The sequence below is a fragment of the Rhinolophus sinicus genome, linkage group LG12, assembly GCF_036562045.2.
Source record: "Rhinolophus sinicus isolate RSC01 linkage group LG12, ASM3656204v1, whole genome shotgun sequence".
In the NCBI taxonomy this organism is placed as follows: Eukaryota; Metazoa; Chordata; class Mammalia; order Chiroptera; family Rhinolophidae; genus Rhinolophus; species Rhinolophus sinicus.
Genome location: NC_133761.1, coordinates 6,616,626 through 6,634,515, shown reverse-complemented (window position 1 = coordinate 6,634,515; position 17,890 = coordinate 6,616,626). Strand labels below are relative to the sequence as shown.

Genomic DNA, 17,890 nt, shown 5'->3' with positions numbered 1-17,890 from the left:
GGGCTTACCCAGCATGCACAGCGGCTTCCTGGCAAACTTCAGCCGTCCCCGCCAGCCTTTGTATCGGCAGCAACATCCGGCAGCCCAGACCCTCAAAGCAAACTCGGCTCCAAAGATGAAAATAGCAAATGTTTCCTGCATTAAAGAACATATGGAGAAACACTGATTAACCGGGGCCCAGTTGTCCGGAACCAGCAGTTTCTGTTCTGCAGTTTGGAAGAACTGGAATTCTGTCGTTCTTCTGGGCGTCGAGGGGAGAGAACAGGTAGATATCTCCACTCAGGTCGGATGGCTCCCGTCTTCATTCTGATGCACTAAGTGTCCTGAACATGAAGCCTTGCAAAGTGATTACTTGTTCTTTTTCTCTGTGTTTCTGTTTCAAAGGATCATTAAAAAAAAGAGAGACAGAGAGAGAAAATCCCTTTCATGTACTAAAAGCTCCTAAGAAATGCAGTTGGGTTGAAAAGAGAGGGAGGTACCAATGAAATCATCTGCTTACCAGTCCCCCCTCCCCCCACTCTGTGCCTGGCCCCTGGTATTGCTAACAGTGGCCAATGGTTACTGAGCACGGCTCTTGGGCCAAGGTACCACCCGGACAGAGGGTTTCATGATATTATCTTCATTTTATGTTTTGAGAAACCGAGGCAAGGAATGGTTAAACAAATTTCTCAAGGCTACCAAGTGGCAAAGAAAGAATCCCAGGCTGGGACTCTGGCGCAGTGCCCACATCTTCCTCGTAAGCACCATGCTGCCTCCTGGGACACCAGGGCCGCTGCTTCCTTCCTGTGCCTCCTGATAGGTCAGACACTGACACCTCTGCCTCCCTCTCTCTTTGGTGATCTCCCTGGGACTCTGGGAGAGTCCACAGTAATCCTGGAAACTTGGTTCCTAAAACTGCATGTCTTTCCAGGATGCACCCGCTCAGGTCTCAGCTCAGGGTCAGGGCAGATAGATTATACACTCTTGGCCTCAGAAGGCACTTGCTGATTCTGGCACCAAGGATGGCATGTCAGTGTGAGTCAAAGATTCTGTTCTTTTGTGAAACCTAACTGGTGGGCTGGCACCCTTTCGCTGTGTGAAGGGCGGGACCGCACCCTAAAAAGGTGGGCTAACTGCTATTGCAGCAAGGATGCATCACTTAAAGGGCCAGTGGCCAGTGCTGTCCGGGTTGCAGAAGGAACCAGCCCTTCCTAGGGGCCCCCTCTCTGCCTGGCGCAGAAGAGGCTGCACCCAGCCCATCAGCATTCGCTCCTCACTACATTTTTCACATATTTTAGTCACTTTACATTTTTCACATATTTTAGAAGATGTGAGGAAACCAAGAGTCAGGGGTGTTAGGTAACTTTCCCAAGAATGCTAGGTAGCCCCACTCTCTCTCTACCCCACTGGAGGCAGAATGGAGTGAAAGCAGGCAGAGGCCCTGGGAAGGAAAAATTAAGAGTTTTATGTAGAAATGGGATTTTGTACCTGGCCTTGAACGAAGTGAGAGATCCTCGGGGTTCAGGGAGAAAAGGTTTTAGAATGGAACATGCCTTTGTTAACGTTCAGAGGATTGGGAAGCTGTATTTTATCATTAACATGTATTGGTTTTTGCTCTGACTTTGTTTACGTCTCTCTTTAATCTGAAATAACAGTGGAATAACAATGTGTCCAGGGAAGACCTGACCAGTTGATCCAGACACTGCTTTCTCATAGGCCTGGACTTGGTCAGAGACTCCAGGAAGCCGAAACCAGTTGGGCAGAACCACACCCAAAGGCAGACTCCTGACCTTGGCCGCGAAAGTCCAACCAGAGGCTTTACCCAGAAATGCACCACCATCTTACCAGTAACAGCAGCCAGTCTCCCGAAACGGTCTCGTACTCCTTGAACGTGGTCAGGACGGCAAGAATCAAGCACCCCAGGACGATCAGGAACCTGGAGGGGAAGAAAGAAGGAGACTAAGGAAGAGTCGAGGCCTGACTTGCTCCAAGGCTAGACAGGGAAAGGCGACAGCGGATGAAGCTACAACCTCCATCAGACATGGGCAAGCACTGTCTTATCCCATTTAACCTGATAACAAACCTGTAAGGCAGGTAGGGGTTAATAACCCAGTTAAAGAAAACACGGCTGAGAGAGGTTAGGCACTGGGCATACTTCTGCTTTCGCAGCCAGTTAGTTGATTCAGTCAGAATTCAAACTAATCATTTGGTCCCAGCCCTGGGGACTGCAGACGCTCAGAAGACCGGAAGTTGTCACAAGCTTTAGGACATCAACAGGAATGTGAATACATTAATAATGTGCCCTGCACATATAGGACGGTGATTTTCAAATATATGAAAATGTTCTCAATGTAAAGAAAACACAAACTCGTTCCAAAGATTAATAAATTCAGCAAAGGCCTCCAGCACCGTTTCTTAAGACATTTTTTTTACAGCCAACAGCTCCTCAAGGAAACAACCTCTTTCAATTGGGAATCTTCAGAACTGTTTTTGAAATTACAAAGCATTTTTCACGCTAGAAAGAAGAGAAACCACCATGCTGAATGCCAGTCCTTGGAAAGTCACAGGGGTCAGCTGGTCTGTGCCCCTGCCTCGGGCAGGAGCAAACTGCAAACGATCCTTTGAGACTGTTACCTTTATAAACTTGGTAGGGGGAGTGTGTGTGTGTATATTTGTGCGCATGCTGTATTGTTTCAACAAAGAAACATGGTTCTCCTTCTCTCTTGGTGGAGCGTGTGTGGTTCAATGGTCAGCATCAGGTTCCCTGGGTGCCTAAGAGGGAATTTATAAGCCAGGGTCCATGGGTGAGGCTTGGTACCATATACCCAAGCTCTCCTACTCTATGTAATCTGGCTCTTTGACCTACTAGGTTCTAATCCATGCTTTTTTGGCTTGCTTGTGTGAGTACCTACTTGTTCATTTGTCCGTCCATCCATCTATCCAATATTTATGTGGCAGACATTGGGCACACACAACTGGACTTCAACAGTGAATAAGCTGGGTCTGTCCCAAAATGTTAAGTTTGTGGTCCTGCAATGCAAACCATCAACCACAGCCTTGTATGAGTGGCTTTGTCTTTAGTTGGCATTGACCAAGGGAGCTGAAGCCCATGGCTGGGGCAATGTGTGGGGAGGGAGAATAGCTTGGTGTCCCATTGCCGAACTGATTCAGTGAAAACTGGAACCAGGCTCTGAAACTCTACCTACGCTCTGTACTTGGAATACATAAATCTTGGGAAGATTCTACAAGGCGTGTGTATGTTGGGCATGCCCTAAGGAGGGAGAGATTATCCTGCTGGCCTTGGAGCGAATGGCTCTGTTGTGAAGGGTCTATGAAAGCCACAAGGCAGGAAACTCTAGTGGCTTCTAGGACCTGAAAGCAGCCCCCAGCTCACAGCCAGCATGTAAGTGAGACCTCAACCCTACAACCATCATGTGAACTTGGAGGAGAAAGGAACACAGCCCGGCCCACACCTTGACTGCTGCATTGTGGGACCCCGAGCAGAGGACTCAGGTAAGTTGTGCCCAGACTCCCAGCCCACAGAAACTGTGAGACAATAAATGCATATTTTTATAAGCCACTGAGTCAGTGGCTATTTGTTATGCAGCAATAGAAAACAAGTGCAGTGTGTCATGGGAATCTGTGCCACGTGCACCCAGTTTTTACAGAGCGGGTTAACCCCCCTCCCCCAACCCCATTCATCAGATAATATCCGGGCTGCACTTGTGTTTGGTCTGTGAGACTCCATTCCTTGAGGGCAGAGCCTGTCTTGTTTCTCTTTGTGCCCCAGTGAGTATCTCAAAGCCTGGAAATGAATAAGTAGCCACAAGTGTTTATAAAATAAAGAAAAACAATCAAAGAGATGAGCAATTGCCCTGTTGTTGGAATAAAAAGCAAAGGATATAAGGTGAGCCTGGAAAGACAGGCCAGAGTAGCATATGAAGCGCTTTGTAGGCCAGGGGAAGAAGATTTAAAAAACTATACAGCTCCATATGATATCTGCATCACCTATATCTGTATCTATATATCCATCTACATCATCTTTACATATCCATACCTATACCCACATTCATCTCTCTCTATAGCCATATCTATAGGGACAAAGACTGCCCTCTGACAGGGCGGGAAGCTGCTGTCACAGGCTGAGGAGAAAGGATGAGGGCTGAACTGGAAAGATGACCGGGGTCCCGCGAGAGAGTCTTCCCGGTGGCCTCAGCAGGATTTGTAACTAACGGGATGCAGAGGCTGAGCAAGAGAGCTTCTGCAGCATCTCAGGGTGGGTGACAGGGTGGACAGTGCGCTGGTCACACACGTCGGAGGATGTGCACGGAACCAGCAGACCACAGCGATAAACTAGGCTGTGGGCCTGCTGAGTTTGAGGTCCAAGTGGAAACAGCCAGCAGGCGGCTCGAAATTCAAGTCTAAAGCTTAAGGGAGAGGTGGCAGCGGGAGAGCTCAATCCCGTCCAGCTCTAATAACCTGTGATTCTAGAGCCAGGAGAGGGAGTAATTCAGGTTTAACCAATCACCTAAATGCAGTGTTAGCCTAGTTCCCATCTGTGGGGAGCATGCAGAACCAGCCTGTAGCCAGCAGGGGGCAGCAAATGCACAGCGGAGCCCCGCACTTGCAAACCCATCAAAGAATTACAAGCACCAGCAACCTCAGGAATTTACTTTCTGAGATTTGAGAACAATCATTCATTTATAAAGCTAAAATCATTAAGGAAGGTCCTTTACCTAAGAAGGGGAAATGCTCTTTGGTCTCTCGCACATTTCAAGGTGTACTTAAAACATGAATTTGGTTTCAGACAGTGTCAAGGATGGAAGCCAGATATGGGTGGCTGGACACCGTTTTCCCTTTTCCCCGTTTTGGCTGCCTCGCTCTCTATGCCAGAGCAATTATTATTTTCCTTCTCCTGTTACGTCGGTTTCCTGCTCCGTGGCAGTTTCCTTCATCCCACTTTCCTCTCACTGTCCCGCCTTCCCTGACTTCGTTCTCTCTCCTCCCCACCCTCTCCCTCCCTCCACTCTTCCTTTCTCCCTCTTCCTCCCACTCCTTCCTCTGCTCCCACCGAGTAGTACCTCTGCCTCCCTTCTGCAGGTGTGAGCCAGGGTTCATGGTGGGAGTCTTGGGGACAGCCAAGAGCTACGCTTCTATCTGCACTGTCACGGCTGTCTTTGCAGATGAGGCCAGAGTCAAGGGCCTCAGACCTGCCCTCCAACCAGGTACTTCGCCTTCAGGCTTCCACCCTCCTCCTTCGCCATCTTCCACCCAAGCCAGGGGAGCAGAGGGTGAAAGGTAACCGACGCAGGAGCAGCCGCTCTGTAGCTACACTTGGTGTCTTAAGTGTAAGGTCCAGGGGGCCAGGACAAACCATTGCGTCCTGTCCAGGACCATCTGACACTTAACCTGGGTCGGGCAGCAGCCAAGAAGGTGAGGGGCTTTGCACAGGTGACAGTGAGATAGAATCCGCAGTGGCACCTGAAATTCCCCATCACTCTCGTCTCCCCCAACCTGGCCTCCCTTTAGAGCTGGGCCCACTGGAAATGTGAGACCAGGCTTCCCAGCCAATATGCCCTCACAGGCTTCACACGGCGAGACAAAGAGGACGGGGAAAACCCCAGCATTTGTCTCATAACATCTTTTGCACACGGTTTTCTCTTTTACTCCTGAGAGCCACACTGTGAGGCAGGGGAATTGTCAACATTACGCCGCCTCCCCATTTTACAGGTGCAGAACCAGCTCAGGCAGCAGGGTGACAAAGGGAGTGAGGGGGTAGCACTGCGGGGACTGTGCCCCAAGGCTGAGGGCGGCCACAGGGTGCTGAGTGAGAGGCTGTAGACAACAGGGCAGGTCAGACCCAGTCGGAGAAGAGGGAGGGTGGATGGCTCTCAATTCAGCTCTGAGAGGTCACTCCCTTCCCTTCTCCTGGACTCGCAGGTTGGGGGAGAAAAGCTCACTTCCATTTCTGGGTAGTTCCCTGAGACCCCGCTGGCTCCTGCTCTAACTACAGCTTCTCCTGGGCAGCTTTCAGAGCTCCTGCAGCTCCTAAAGGTCCTAGACCGAGGGAGGAAGGCAGCAGCTGACGCCACTGGACTCTCCTCCTTATGCTCCGTGTCATTAAATAGGGATGTGCAGAAACACCCTCCCTCGCCAGGCGAAGGCAGAACTGAACCCTCTAATAGAGCAGGTGTGACTGACGTCATAGGGAGCCCACCTGTCCTGATCTTAGCCACCATCACCGGTCCTTGCTCTCGAGCACAAGATGAAACGTCAGGACCCTACTACTCCCCATCCAAAATGCCTCAGAAGTAAAACACCTACGGTGTGCTAGGGATTTCCTTATTTCCTAGGAGTCAGCCCAAAGGCCTCTGGGAATCATGGTGCCCAGCACAGGGGATTCGCTGAAGAAGCTGCACAGCTCAGTTCTACTTCCAGCTGTTGTTTACTCGTGGAGGAGCCTGGAGACGGTCCTTCCTCATCCCAGGCCTCACTGGAACACTGGGCTTGACACAGCACAGAGGTCAATACCTCTTAGTTACTGTGGGAGTGAGTTTTAACTGGATGAGTCAGGTCTGTGACTGAGTCCCACCTGGCTGATGGAACGTTTTGCCATTTCTTCAGATCTGGGATTCCTTACTTAGAATGGGCGCATCAACTAGGATTTGGAAGAAGCCCTAGCAAGATGCTGCCTGGGTCCCATGATGCACTGCACCATGATCACCAGTCTGAGTCACCACGTGGCTACCTCTGCAGGTCAGTGTTCTCAGGTCCATCCAGCCTCCAAAAGAAGATCATAGTTATTATTATTATTATTTTTTTTGGTGGGGGGAGGTAGGAAGGATAGAGGCTTCTGCCTGAAGACACAGTTATCGGCTTCTCCAGACCAAGTAGGTCTGTTCCACACTAAGAATATCGTCAGATGAGACATATAACAGCCCCACTAACACTGCCGCCCTCTCCAGTACCCCGTCTTCATGTGACTATCCAAGCACTGGCAGGTCACATTCTTTTCTCCCACCAGGACAGAGACAGGAGCCATTAGCTCTGCACTTCCGGCTTCAGCAGGACGCCTGGGCCAGGCTGAGTGGCAGACATAGTGGGGAATCTGGGAAAAGCACGTGGGGTGCCACAGGCAATCTCTGGCAGATTCCTGTTTTATTCCGCAGAACAAGCCACATCTCCGATACATCCTGAGATGTGAAGGCCAATCTGGCCGCCAACCCCCTCACCCCGCCCAGTGGCATTCATCACGTGTGCTGTGATTCTGATGTGTCAGGACTGTGTAGAGGCTGCAAAGCCTGGGCACCAACAAAGAATTTTTATTCAACTTCTTAAAGCTGCATTCCGGGAGAGGAGATGCCACAAAGTGACGTGAGGTTGTATTATAAGCACCTTCTTCACGTTGCAAGCATCTGCCATAATAACCAGTAGAAAAAGGAAAACAAGCAAAGGTTTTGGAGTCCAGTGGTGGCTAGCGGACTTGAAGATGGCCTCCAGTGATCCTTGCCTCTTGCTGTTCACACACGTGGTAAAGTCCCTCTGCTGAAAGGGACCTGGGACCTGTGTCGCATTTGTGATCGTGTCTGCCGTCTTGCTAGTAGGTTCTCTCTTGCAGGCTTTGGTGAAGCAAGCTGCCATACTGGAGAGGCCCACGTGGTATGGAATGAAACGTGGCCTTCAGCCAACAGCCAGCAAGGAACCGAGATTCAGTCCAACAGCCCTCAAGGAACTGAATTCTCCCAACAACCACAAAAGGGAGCCTGGAGAAGGATCCTTCCTCACTTGTGCCTTCAGATGAGACCACAGCCCTGGCTGACACCTTCCTTGTAGCCTCTGTGTGAAACCTTGTGCACGAGAACCAGGTAAGCTGTGCCTGGATTCCTGACACACAGAAACTGAGATAATGAATGCAAGTTGTGTTAAGCTGCTAAGTTTATGGTAGTTTTTTAATGCAGTAATAAATAACTAATACTAGTTAGCCAGGATCTGAATCTTGGCTCACCACCTGGAAACCAGATGACCTAAGGTTTATTTTTCTGAACCTTAATTTCTCATCTATAATACAGGAGTGACAAATCAAGGAGGTTGTTGCTATCTTATTTTTTATCCCAGTTTTGTGACTAAGAGATTGCACAGAGCAGCAAAAAGCCTCATAACCAAAGACCACTTCTCTAGCGAGGTGTCCATGAAAACGTCCTTGATGGTGTAACATCAGCCAATATCCTCAGCATGCACGGTTTCACAGGTCAGTCTCTGCCTCCCCATCTATTAGAGTATCCAATAGCACAAGGGGAACTGTTTGCAAAGTCAAAAGGCAAAGCTTACAATAGATTCAGGATTTCATGAAGTTGGTGGATATGATGATGGACAGCTGTTCTAAATACAGCAAACCATTAACAAGCGACAATCTTACCAGAACAATTAAAGACAAATCAATTGATACCACAAAGGATTAAAAGTCTCATACCATCCTTCCCCAAGATGTTGAGAAAATAAAACGTGAAGTCATATTGTATTATCATATAATTTTGGCATGGAAAATATACCCCCAAATTAACACTTGATTCAGTCTTTGTTCATTCTAACCATTAGAGCATAGTTGCAATTAGAACCTAAATTTTGTTGACTGTGAGATACAATAAACATATGTTTGTATTTTCATTATTTTTTTGTGATACAGTACTATTAAGGTATTTTTCTTCACTGCTTGGTATGAAGTTTTGGTTCCCATTTTCAGCAGATTCCCCTTGAGTGGATAGTCTGTGGAATAAAGGGACCTTCTAAACCTACCTCATGGGATAGTCATGTGGATTAAAAGAGAACCAAGTGTGTAAACTGCCAGAATTCTGGCAAATAGTAGGCACTCATCAGATGCTAGTTTCTTATCTCTTTCCTTCTCACCTTCTGCTCACAGAAGAGAGTACAAAAAAAAAAATATGCCCTCAATGGTACAGTTGGCCCTTTGTGGCCCCATCTGTGGATTCAACCAACCACAGATTGAAAATATTTGAAAAAAAAAGCTACATTGTTGCTGACGTGTACTATGTAGTTAGGCCTACAATGGTTACGTCTCTACTTTTGTTTTCTTGTCATTACTCCCTAAATGATATAGCCTAACAACCATTTACACAGCATTTACATCGTATGAGGTATTATAAGTAATCTAGAGATGATTTAAAGTACACAGCAGGATGTGTGTAGATTATATGCAAATACTGTGCCATTTTATGTAAGAGACTTGAGGATCCTTGGATTTTGGTGTCTGCAGAGAGTCCTGGAATCAGTCCCCTGCAGGTATAGATGTATATATCATATCTCTAGAGATATACATATATGTGTGTGTGTGTGTGTGTCTTTATATATACATATATAGTCTTTATATACATATATATACATATACGTATATATGTGTATATACAGTCTTTAAAAACTCCATGTTCTTGAAATTAGGCAAGAAAATCATACTGATAAATAAGCACACACAAATCTGTATCTTTATCTTTCATTATGTCCTATCCATGTCAATTTATAGATACACAGGTGTAATGGAAATGCAGGTTTTGACCATCTACACCAGGAGTTAGCAAACTACGGCCTGAGGGCCAACCAGCCAGCTGCCTGCTTCTGTAAGTAAATTTTCTTATGCCACAGCTACACTCCTTTGTTTATATACCATCTGTGGCTGCTTTCGTGGTCTGAGTAGAGTAGCTGCAACGGAGACCATCTGGCCCAGGAGCCTAAAATATTTACAACCGGCTCTTTAAGAAAAAGTATCCTAACTCCTGACCTCAACTAATAGCCAAGGGCAATTTAACTCAATCAGCATCACTAAAGACGCGTTACATGTCCAATGTAGTACAGAAAAAAAATATTTAAGACTTAAAAGGGACTTCATCTCAAAAACACCTATGTTGAGTTGGATTCCAGAATATTTAACACAAAAAAAAGGAATAAGATAGGGGCATAGCAATGCTTGTGGAGGAAAAGAAATGAAAATTTAGGGAAAATATAAAATATGAATAAAAATTAGTATAGGGCCCGCAGTTTAAGCTTTTTTACTTTCACAGTAAATATGCCTCTGGAAACATCTATTTAAGTTTCATGGTGTGTTACCATGCATTTCTTCTGATTGATGTTTTTTAAACAAGTCAACAAGTTTGAACTCACTGTTGCTGCCCCAGGAGCATATCTGTGGATGGTACTGTGTTACTTTAAGCTGTGAGGAAAACTGGTCCATGACCTGACCACGGGTCAAGGGGACCTCCAGTCAGGGAACAGCCAGGGCCCTGGGGCCGGACACATGAGGGTCTCAAGTCCAGCCTCATCACTGGGCTTCTGATTCCTCATCTGTAGAGTGGGAATGAATGCCTACATCCTAAGAGGATTCAATGAGATAAGAGATATAAAATGCTTACAGGCGGGCAGTAGGCACTCAGTACTTGGTACTTTCCTTCTAAGTCTGCTGCTATACATATCCAGTTACAAAATATTTATAATTGGGAGCATAAATTTGGGAATCGGACATGGAATAAGTTAAACTTTTGACTACACTATTTACTGCTGTGTGGCTTTGGGTAAGTAACTTAACCTCTCTGATCCTCCAATCCCTTGCATTCACTGTGGGGATAATTATTCAACTTCACAGAACTGTTGTGAGGATTATGTGTGTCTAAGTTTCTCCATCTGTAAAATGGGGATAATAAAATGCTTAGGCTAATGCTTGATAAATGTTAACATTATTAGTAACATGACTTACTTTTTATTATTCTATGTAACACAGTGCCTGGGAAATTTGTAACTTCTTAATAACTGGAAGCAACTGTCATTATTACAATACATTTGGAATTCATACAACACATATCATCTTTGGGTAACTCTCCCAAGAAATACTATACTATTTTATTAGCTCTCAACACCATTGTCAGACATTATAACTGTATAAACTAAGAAAGGGAAACTGCCAATTAAATTATTATAGTCATTGATTGTATGTCACATTCATTCTCATTTTAGAGATGTTAAAAAGGGGAAACTATGCATTTAGCACTGATGAAACAGAGGTAGGTAAAGCTGCCTTGTGACCAGGTCTTTTAGGACAAACGCTTTAATGGGACGAGGCGTTAGAACAGGACTCTGGGCGTGTTGGGGGACTGGAGGCAGATCCTAGGTCCCCAGCACCAGCAGGGCACACGCATGAAAGTGGGGCTCCACAGTTTATTTGGCCCCAGCTTTCTATTTTTATCAGAACTGTTACAGCTCCCAGTTTGAATCGCCACACATTTCACATCTTTCGTTTCACAGGAACGAAAGCTCCCCTATTTTCCTGGAACTAAACTTCCCTAGGCTCCCTGAAGCTAGCAGACAGATGAGAGCCACACGCTGGGAGCTGGGCATCCCAAACAGGCTCCTCAGAGCTACAGGTTTTCCTTCTTTCCTGGATTGATCCTACTAGGCACCCCTACTTATAAGGACCTGGGTTTGAATCTGAATTCTCCTTCTTGTGAGCTATATGACTTCCAGGAAGATACTCCATCTTTCTGAACTTCAGCGCTTCCACTTAAAGAGTTTGAAACGATGATGCAAAGGGCTGCCCACAGACTTGTGATGAGGACCCAATGAGATCAAGTTTGTCAGGTGCCCACCCCGCTCCGCAGCCAAAATGCAGAGAGCCCTTCTGATTCCTCCCATCCCCCACCACAGCTGTGCCCCCTGCCCGTCCAGGCATACCTAGTCCTTCAGCAAATGAGTTCCATCTTCCTCTGAAATAACACCATACATCTGGTCTACCTCTCTCTGTCTCTACACTAACGCCCTAGTCAAGCCACGTCCTTCTCTTGGTTTGCTCCACTGGCCTCCTGATGGTCCCCTATAGCCTTCCACGCTATCCTGGAAAGTCCAGAGCAACATTTCCCCAGCCTCATTTCTGTCACTGCCTACCCTCTCTGCCTCCCTAACCCCTTGCTTCAACTCTACAGAAAGGCTTTTTTTGGCTCCCCATTTCCTCTCTCACCCTTCTCCTTCTGACCCATCATCACCCCACCTCCACACACACAGAGCCAAGCGTCCCCTGGACAACTTGGTTTATTAGAAAGAGAAGGGTCTTCAGAGGTAGGCACATCTGGGTTCGAATTCTGGATCATATTTCTAGCCATGTACACTTGATCACACTGTTTTGCTTCTGGGAACCCCAGTCTCTCTCTTTATAAAATGAGGCTAACAGGACGCCACCGTAAGCACATACCAGAGGCTGCTGTACCAGTGCAGGTGAGGCTAGAGCGTCAATCAGAGTGAGGAACTTTCAACTCCCTTCCCACCACTCCCGATGCCAGGAGTGCACACTCCCACCCATTTTATCAAATTTCAACCATGTTGACAGGGTTGTATCACCTTACAGAACTTTCCCATGTGCACAGTACACTCCCGGGGAAAAGCATGAAGGTATTTCTTTTACACCCAACTAGGAAAGCTGGTCCTGGAAGGCTGGACAAAATACAAAGCTACACCTTCACTCAGCCCACTCTCACCAGGACCATTTTTATGGACTTTTTCATACTTGCAAGGCCTTGGCACAGGACGCATTGTATTCGAGAGCTGGATGGGGTGAAGGATTTGTGCTCATCATCAAAAGAGATAGAAAGTAAACCTTGAAAAACCAGAAGAGAGAAACAGCAGGTGCTTACTTGCCTTTGTTGCAGAAGTCTGCATGATATTATAGGGTCAGAAAAACAAAGGCATCATTGAAAATTCATAAGCCTCAACGGAAAGTCCAGTCAGCTTTGTACACAAAATATTCCTTGTTTCACACTAGGGCTGGTATTGTTGAGGTCTGAATCCATTCTTCCATGGACACCCACTCTGCACTGAAATGAACTTCAAGAGGGCGTTTCATTTAACAAACACTTGCACAGCACCTACAATGCAGTGATACTGTGATTTATAATAAGAAATATATATGTGATCTTTTTCCCTGTTTCTGGCATGGAGCTCCTAAAACCCTTGGAATTTTATAACAGAGGAGAGTCATAAAGGTGTCTTTTGTTATGTTAATGAGGTGACTTTTGGAAAGCACCAGATGGATGGGGGCTGGTTGCCAGGAGAACCAACCATATAATTAGAGGGTTGGAACTTCCAGCCCTACCCCCTTTGCCCCCCACCTTTGAGGAAGACAAGAGGGGCTGGAGATTGAGTTCAAGCAACAAATGGCCAATGATTTAATCAGTCATGCCTCTATAATGAAGCCCCCATAAAAACCCAAAAGGATGGGGTTCAGAGAGCTTCCAGGTTGGTGACCACCTGGAAATGTGGGGCGAGTGGTACCTGGGGGGGCACAGAAGCTCCGTGCCCTTTCCCAACCCCATGTCATGTACATCACTTCTATTTGGCTGTTTCTGAGTTATATTCTGTTATAATAAACTTGTGATCTAGTAAGTCAAATGTGTCTCGGGGAGCCGTTCTAGCAAATGAGTGGAACCAGAGGAGGAGCTTGCTGGAACCTCCACAGTCAGTTGGTCAGCAGCCCAGGTGACAACCTGGACATTCCACGGGTGTCTGAAGTGGGGCTGGCAGGGTAGTCTTGTGGGACCGAGCCCCTAACCTGTGGGATCTGATGCTATCTCCAGGCAGACAGTGTCAGAACGGAGTTACATTGTAGGACACCCAGTTGGTGTCAAAGAATTGTTTGGTCCTGTGAGAAAACCTTCCCACCCCCCAAATCAGAATTTGGTGCAGAATTCTTATATGCACATTTTGAAGCACCTACTGTGTACAAAGCACTAAACAAGAGGCAGTACACAGTCGTGCAAAGAGCATGCACTTCCGAATCAGACACTGTATCTGACCCTCAGCCCCTCCTGTTCACATTTCTGTGACTCAGATGAAGTGATTTCATTTCTCTTAGCTTCCTTCTTTGAGCATTGGTAATTCCACGGTCCACTTTGCGAGACTGCCCTGGACGGGCAGCAAAGGAGGCCAAGTCCCCGGATACACACTCTGGTAGGTGGGAGGTGTTCCATTGGGGTCCCTGGTAATGTCGCTGTGGCTGCAGGAACTGGGCACAGCACCTGCTTCCAGCAAGGCCAGAGCAGAACCTGTCTAAGTGGCCATATTTACAGAGGTCCTCAGGTGGAGGGTTACCTCTCTCTCCTCCAGAGGGATGGGAAGTTCCAGCAGAGGCTCCGCAGCCGCCCTTCCCTAGGCCTGCGTGGAGAGGGACTTTGGCCTATGAAGGTGGATGGTGGGAAGGTGATGAAAAATCGTGAGAAGGCTGCATGGTTCCCCGTGACCCTGCCCACCTTCCGGAAGGAGAGAGGCCATTTTCTCTCCAGTGTGCCACCTGTCTCTCCCACCGAGGCACCGTCTCCTGAGAGGACTTGGGGCTTGTTGTCCAGAGTCTAGAGTCTGGACACAGGTATCCCTTTCCTTCCACCCCAGGTCACCTGTGCTCCCATGCTCCTCCTGCCCTCTACTGCTGCCCTGACCGCCTTTTCTTCTGCAAGTCTCACTGTAGGTCCAAGGGGTTCCAGCTTCGCACTGGTTCCTGGTCACGTTGCACGCCGACAGATTTCTCAATCCTATGCACGTTCAGTCCTCTTGGTTTAAAAGACCCAATTCACAAAAAAAGACATTCTAAAGCAGACAATGGCAACCAAAATAAAAGAACCATCGTATTTAATTTGAAACCTAATGAATCAACTACTTTCATTTTCCCCTGCCTCCTTCCCAGCACAAGGACACAGGACATAGAATTTTTACATATTTGCTTTGTCACGGCATCATGTCCCACATTTTCTTATTAAAGCATAAATGTTCTCCCACTTCGCTGTAAAATATTCAAAAACAATCTCGTTTAATGAAAGATGAGCATTCTGTGACATCAGTGCCCTGAAATATAGACAGCCATTCTCTTGTGGCTAGATATCTAGGTTTAGGTGGCTTCCAATTCTGTTATTACAAATCATGTTGTACGGTAAATATCTTTCTGCATATAATTTTTCCTTGTTTACGATTAACTCCCTATAATAAATCTCTGGAATATCTGGGCTTTAAATGTATGGAAGGATTCCTGATACATTCTGCCAGACTACTGTTCTAAAGGGTTGTAGGACTTGAACCTGTCCCCAGGAACATATGAGGACCCCATTTTCACCCAATTTCACCAGTATTGGCAATTAACATTTGCTAATTGACTTGCTAGTTTAATTAATAGGAATAAAATGGCCCCTGGGGTTTGCATTTTAAAAGGGAATAAAGCTTTGCACCAAAGGACTAAGGTACTTTTTATGGGACCACCAGCGGAGTCACAGAGCTCCTAGGAGAAAAAGGGAGCAAGTCTTCCCAGCAGCTGTGAAATGGCCCCAAGTGGCATTCACCTTCTCCACCCACGTGGTAGCCAAATCAGAGAGCAGCCTTTTCAGCCGCCTTCAGGCTGAAGACAGTGGGAAAACCGTCAGTGTATAATTGGTGTATTACTTACTTTTCTTAGCATGCCTTGGAGACTTTTCACATTCAGATATAAAAATTAGTTTTCTCAGACCCAAACCAAAAGGTGTAAACATCTTATATTTTTCTTACCCCATTAGCACCTCCCTACAAATGGCTTTACTGTTTCTTTTGAGGGCCAAACACCATCACAAAGTAAGGTCTGGGTTCCATGCCTGTTTTCCCCTCAGATGTTTTCTTTTTCTCTCCTTTTGGAAATCTCATTAGAATGGAAACATTTAGTGGCTTCAAGTTTCAAAAATGAGAGAGATTCAAAAAAAAAGAGTGTGTGCCTCATGCTAGCGCTAGCATGATGGAGACACATCTGTTTGCCCAGCTGCTCTTGTCGACACAATAGCCATCACGGCTGATTGTTTTTCGCAATTTCCTAGCCTCCCTATGCTCCATGTTTATCTTTAAATGCTCCTGGAAATTTTATAGTCACTCACTCCATCCTTCATCCAATACACATTTACTGAGCAATTACTCTGTACTGAGAGCCCTTTGTCAAGGTACAGAGGACCCAAGACTCAGTTCTGCTCCCAAGATACTTGGTCTCATAAAGAAACCAATGATTCCAGTGGAGAGCGCCCAGCATTTAGGTGGACATGGCAGAGATGGTCAAGAGCAACTTACTCAGCTCACAGGGCTTATCGGCTCTTAGTTATAATTCCAAAAATGCACAGAATCCTGGGGCTCAGAGACCCCTTTCCTCTCACCTACTTCTAAAGTCAGTCACTCAGGGGAAAAAATGCAAGATCATTCACTGGCCACGGGTATTCGGAGTTACCTCAAGTTTGGGCTCCCCTGGCTCTATTGTCCCCACTCCTAGCACCAGTGTCAAACTTAGTGAATCGAGACACCAGATTTATCTGGGGGGAAGGGGCTGAGAAAGTGAGGCACAGGTTGCATGTGTTTTGATATGTAGGAAAAGAGGGATGGGGGAGGGAGGAAATACTAGGGTCAGGAAATCAGATTAAGTCTTGCCACCAACTACCTGGGCGGTCTTGGGCAAGTTGACTCTGTGTCTCAGTTTCCTCAGTTGCAAAATGGGTCTAACCATTTTGGAAGATGGCACCAGCCATCTTCTCCAAGTGCTCTGACAAATGCTGCTGGACTGGAAAAAGAAAAAGCAGAGAGGGATGGTGAGAGGTCAGAGAATGAGGAGGACACTTCACAGAGAGGTCAGAGAGTGACTGATGAGTGAGGCAGACAGGGCCAATGAATGTGAAACCCTACTGCCTTTCACCCTCACAAGGAATGGGGCCTGACAGAATTACTCCCAGTGTGTCTAACAGCCAAAACACCCACAAGGGGCCCATCTCTGTGCCCACACAGGTAAATGGTTCCCCAGGAAGGGCCTGCCTCCTCCTGCTCATCACCATTCCCCCATAATTGAACCCCACAATTGAAGGCCTGTTCTGAGCTATATACTCTGTCCTGTCCGCCTTCTCTCCAACAGCCTGAAGCCCAGAATGTTCCCTCCTAGACCCCGAAGCAAATAAGTCACAAACTTGTTCTGGTCTCCAGAAGGGAAAGCCACGGAATGAACCTGAGCTGAAGACCTACTATGCGCTGGGCAATGTGCTAGAGCAGTGCACGCGTGCTCTCTTGACTTTCCCACCCGGTGCCCTAAATCTCTCTTTCACAATCATGTTCTTTAAACCCGCCTCCTAGGACAGACCTTCAAGTGTCTTTGCCATCCTGATCATTCTCTTTTGGACATGTTCTACTCTCCTTGTACACTTACTAAGTGGTCCTTGGATCTACACATAGGGCTGCTCTTATGTAACGTGAAAGGCCCCCCATCTGTATGTCCAGGCACGGTCCCTTTTAGAAGAAGACTCTTCTTGTGTGAAGACTCACTCTGGGTACCTTCTCAGGCTTTGGTCTTCAGGCTGCAGACCACGTGCTCCTCCTGGAGACAAGTCCTCCTCTCCTCACTCTGCTCGTCTCCACCGATGTCACCTCCCATCCCCCTGGGCTGTGATGCTGGCCTTTCCCTACCTAGGTACGAACTACCTGGGGTAACGCCCTCCAGGTGAGCCCGCCCTGGCCTGCTCCTGTCCATACACAGCCCCACAGGTAGCCACCGCCCAACTGCCCGGTGCTGCAGACAGAGGTGGCCTGCTCGGACAGCCTCTGAAGTCACTGGGCCCCATGGGGGCACGTACATGGCACTGCTGACTTTTCAAAGTGAAGTGATGGCAAACCGAAACACAGCCTTCTTCTCACGTGTGTCATGAAATCATGAATCATGTATCAGTGCTTGTGTAACTGACTTCTGGCTGGGCCTACGCACAGGCCTTCACGTGAACCTTTGTCCAATTTCATCTCCTTAGACCCAGCCCGGCTCTCTCGCCGTTGCCGCCATTTTGGAAACTCAGTGCTGCTGCCGGATCATTAACTGTCCCTTCCAGCCTTCCCATCT

General features: G+C 47.1%; 1 protein-coding gene across 2 annotated transcripts in view; it reads right to left on the bottom strand.

The window, feature by feature from the left end:
* Nucleotides 1–17,890, bottom strand: part of KCNQ3 (potassium voltage-gated channel subfamily Q member 3) — a 218,101-nt gene that overhangs the window by 39,607 nt on the left and 160,604 nt on the right. For both annotated transcript variants that reach the window (XM_074316306.1, XM_019711688.2), the window contains exons 2-3: nucleotides 1,825–1,915; nucleotides 9–135 (exon numbers count right to left, since the gene is read on the bottom strand). In XM_074316306.1, the coding sequence (XP_074172407.1) occupies nucleotides 9–135; nucleotides 1,825–1,915 (218 nt within the window). The remainder of the gene's footprint in view (nucleotides 1–8; nucleotides 136–1,824; nucleotides 1,916–17,890) is intronic.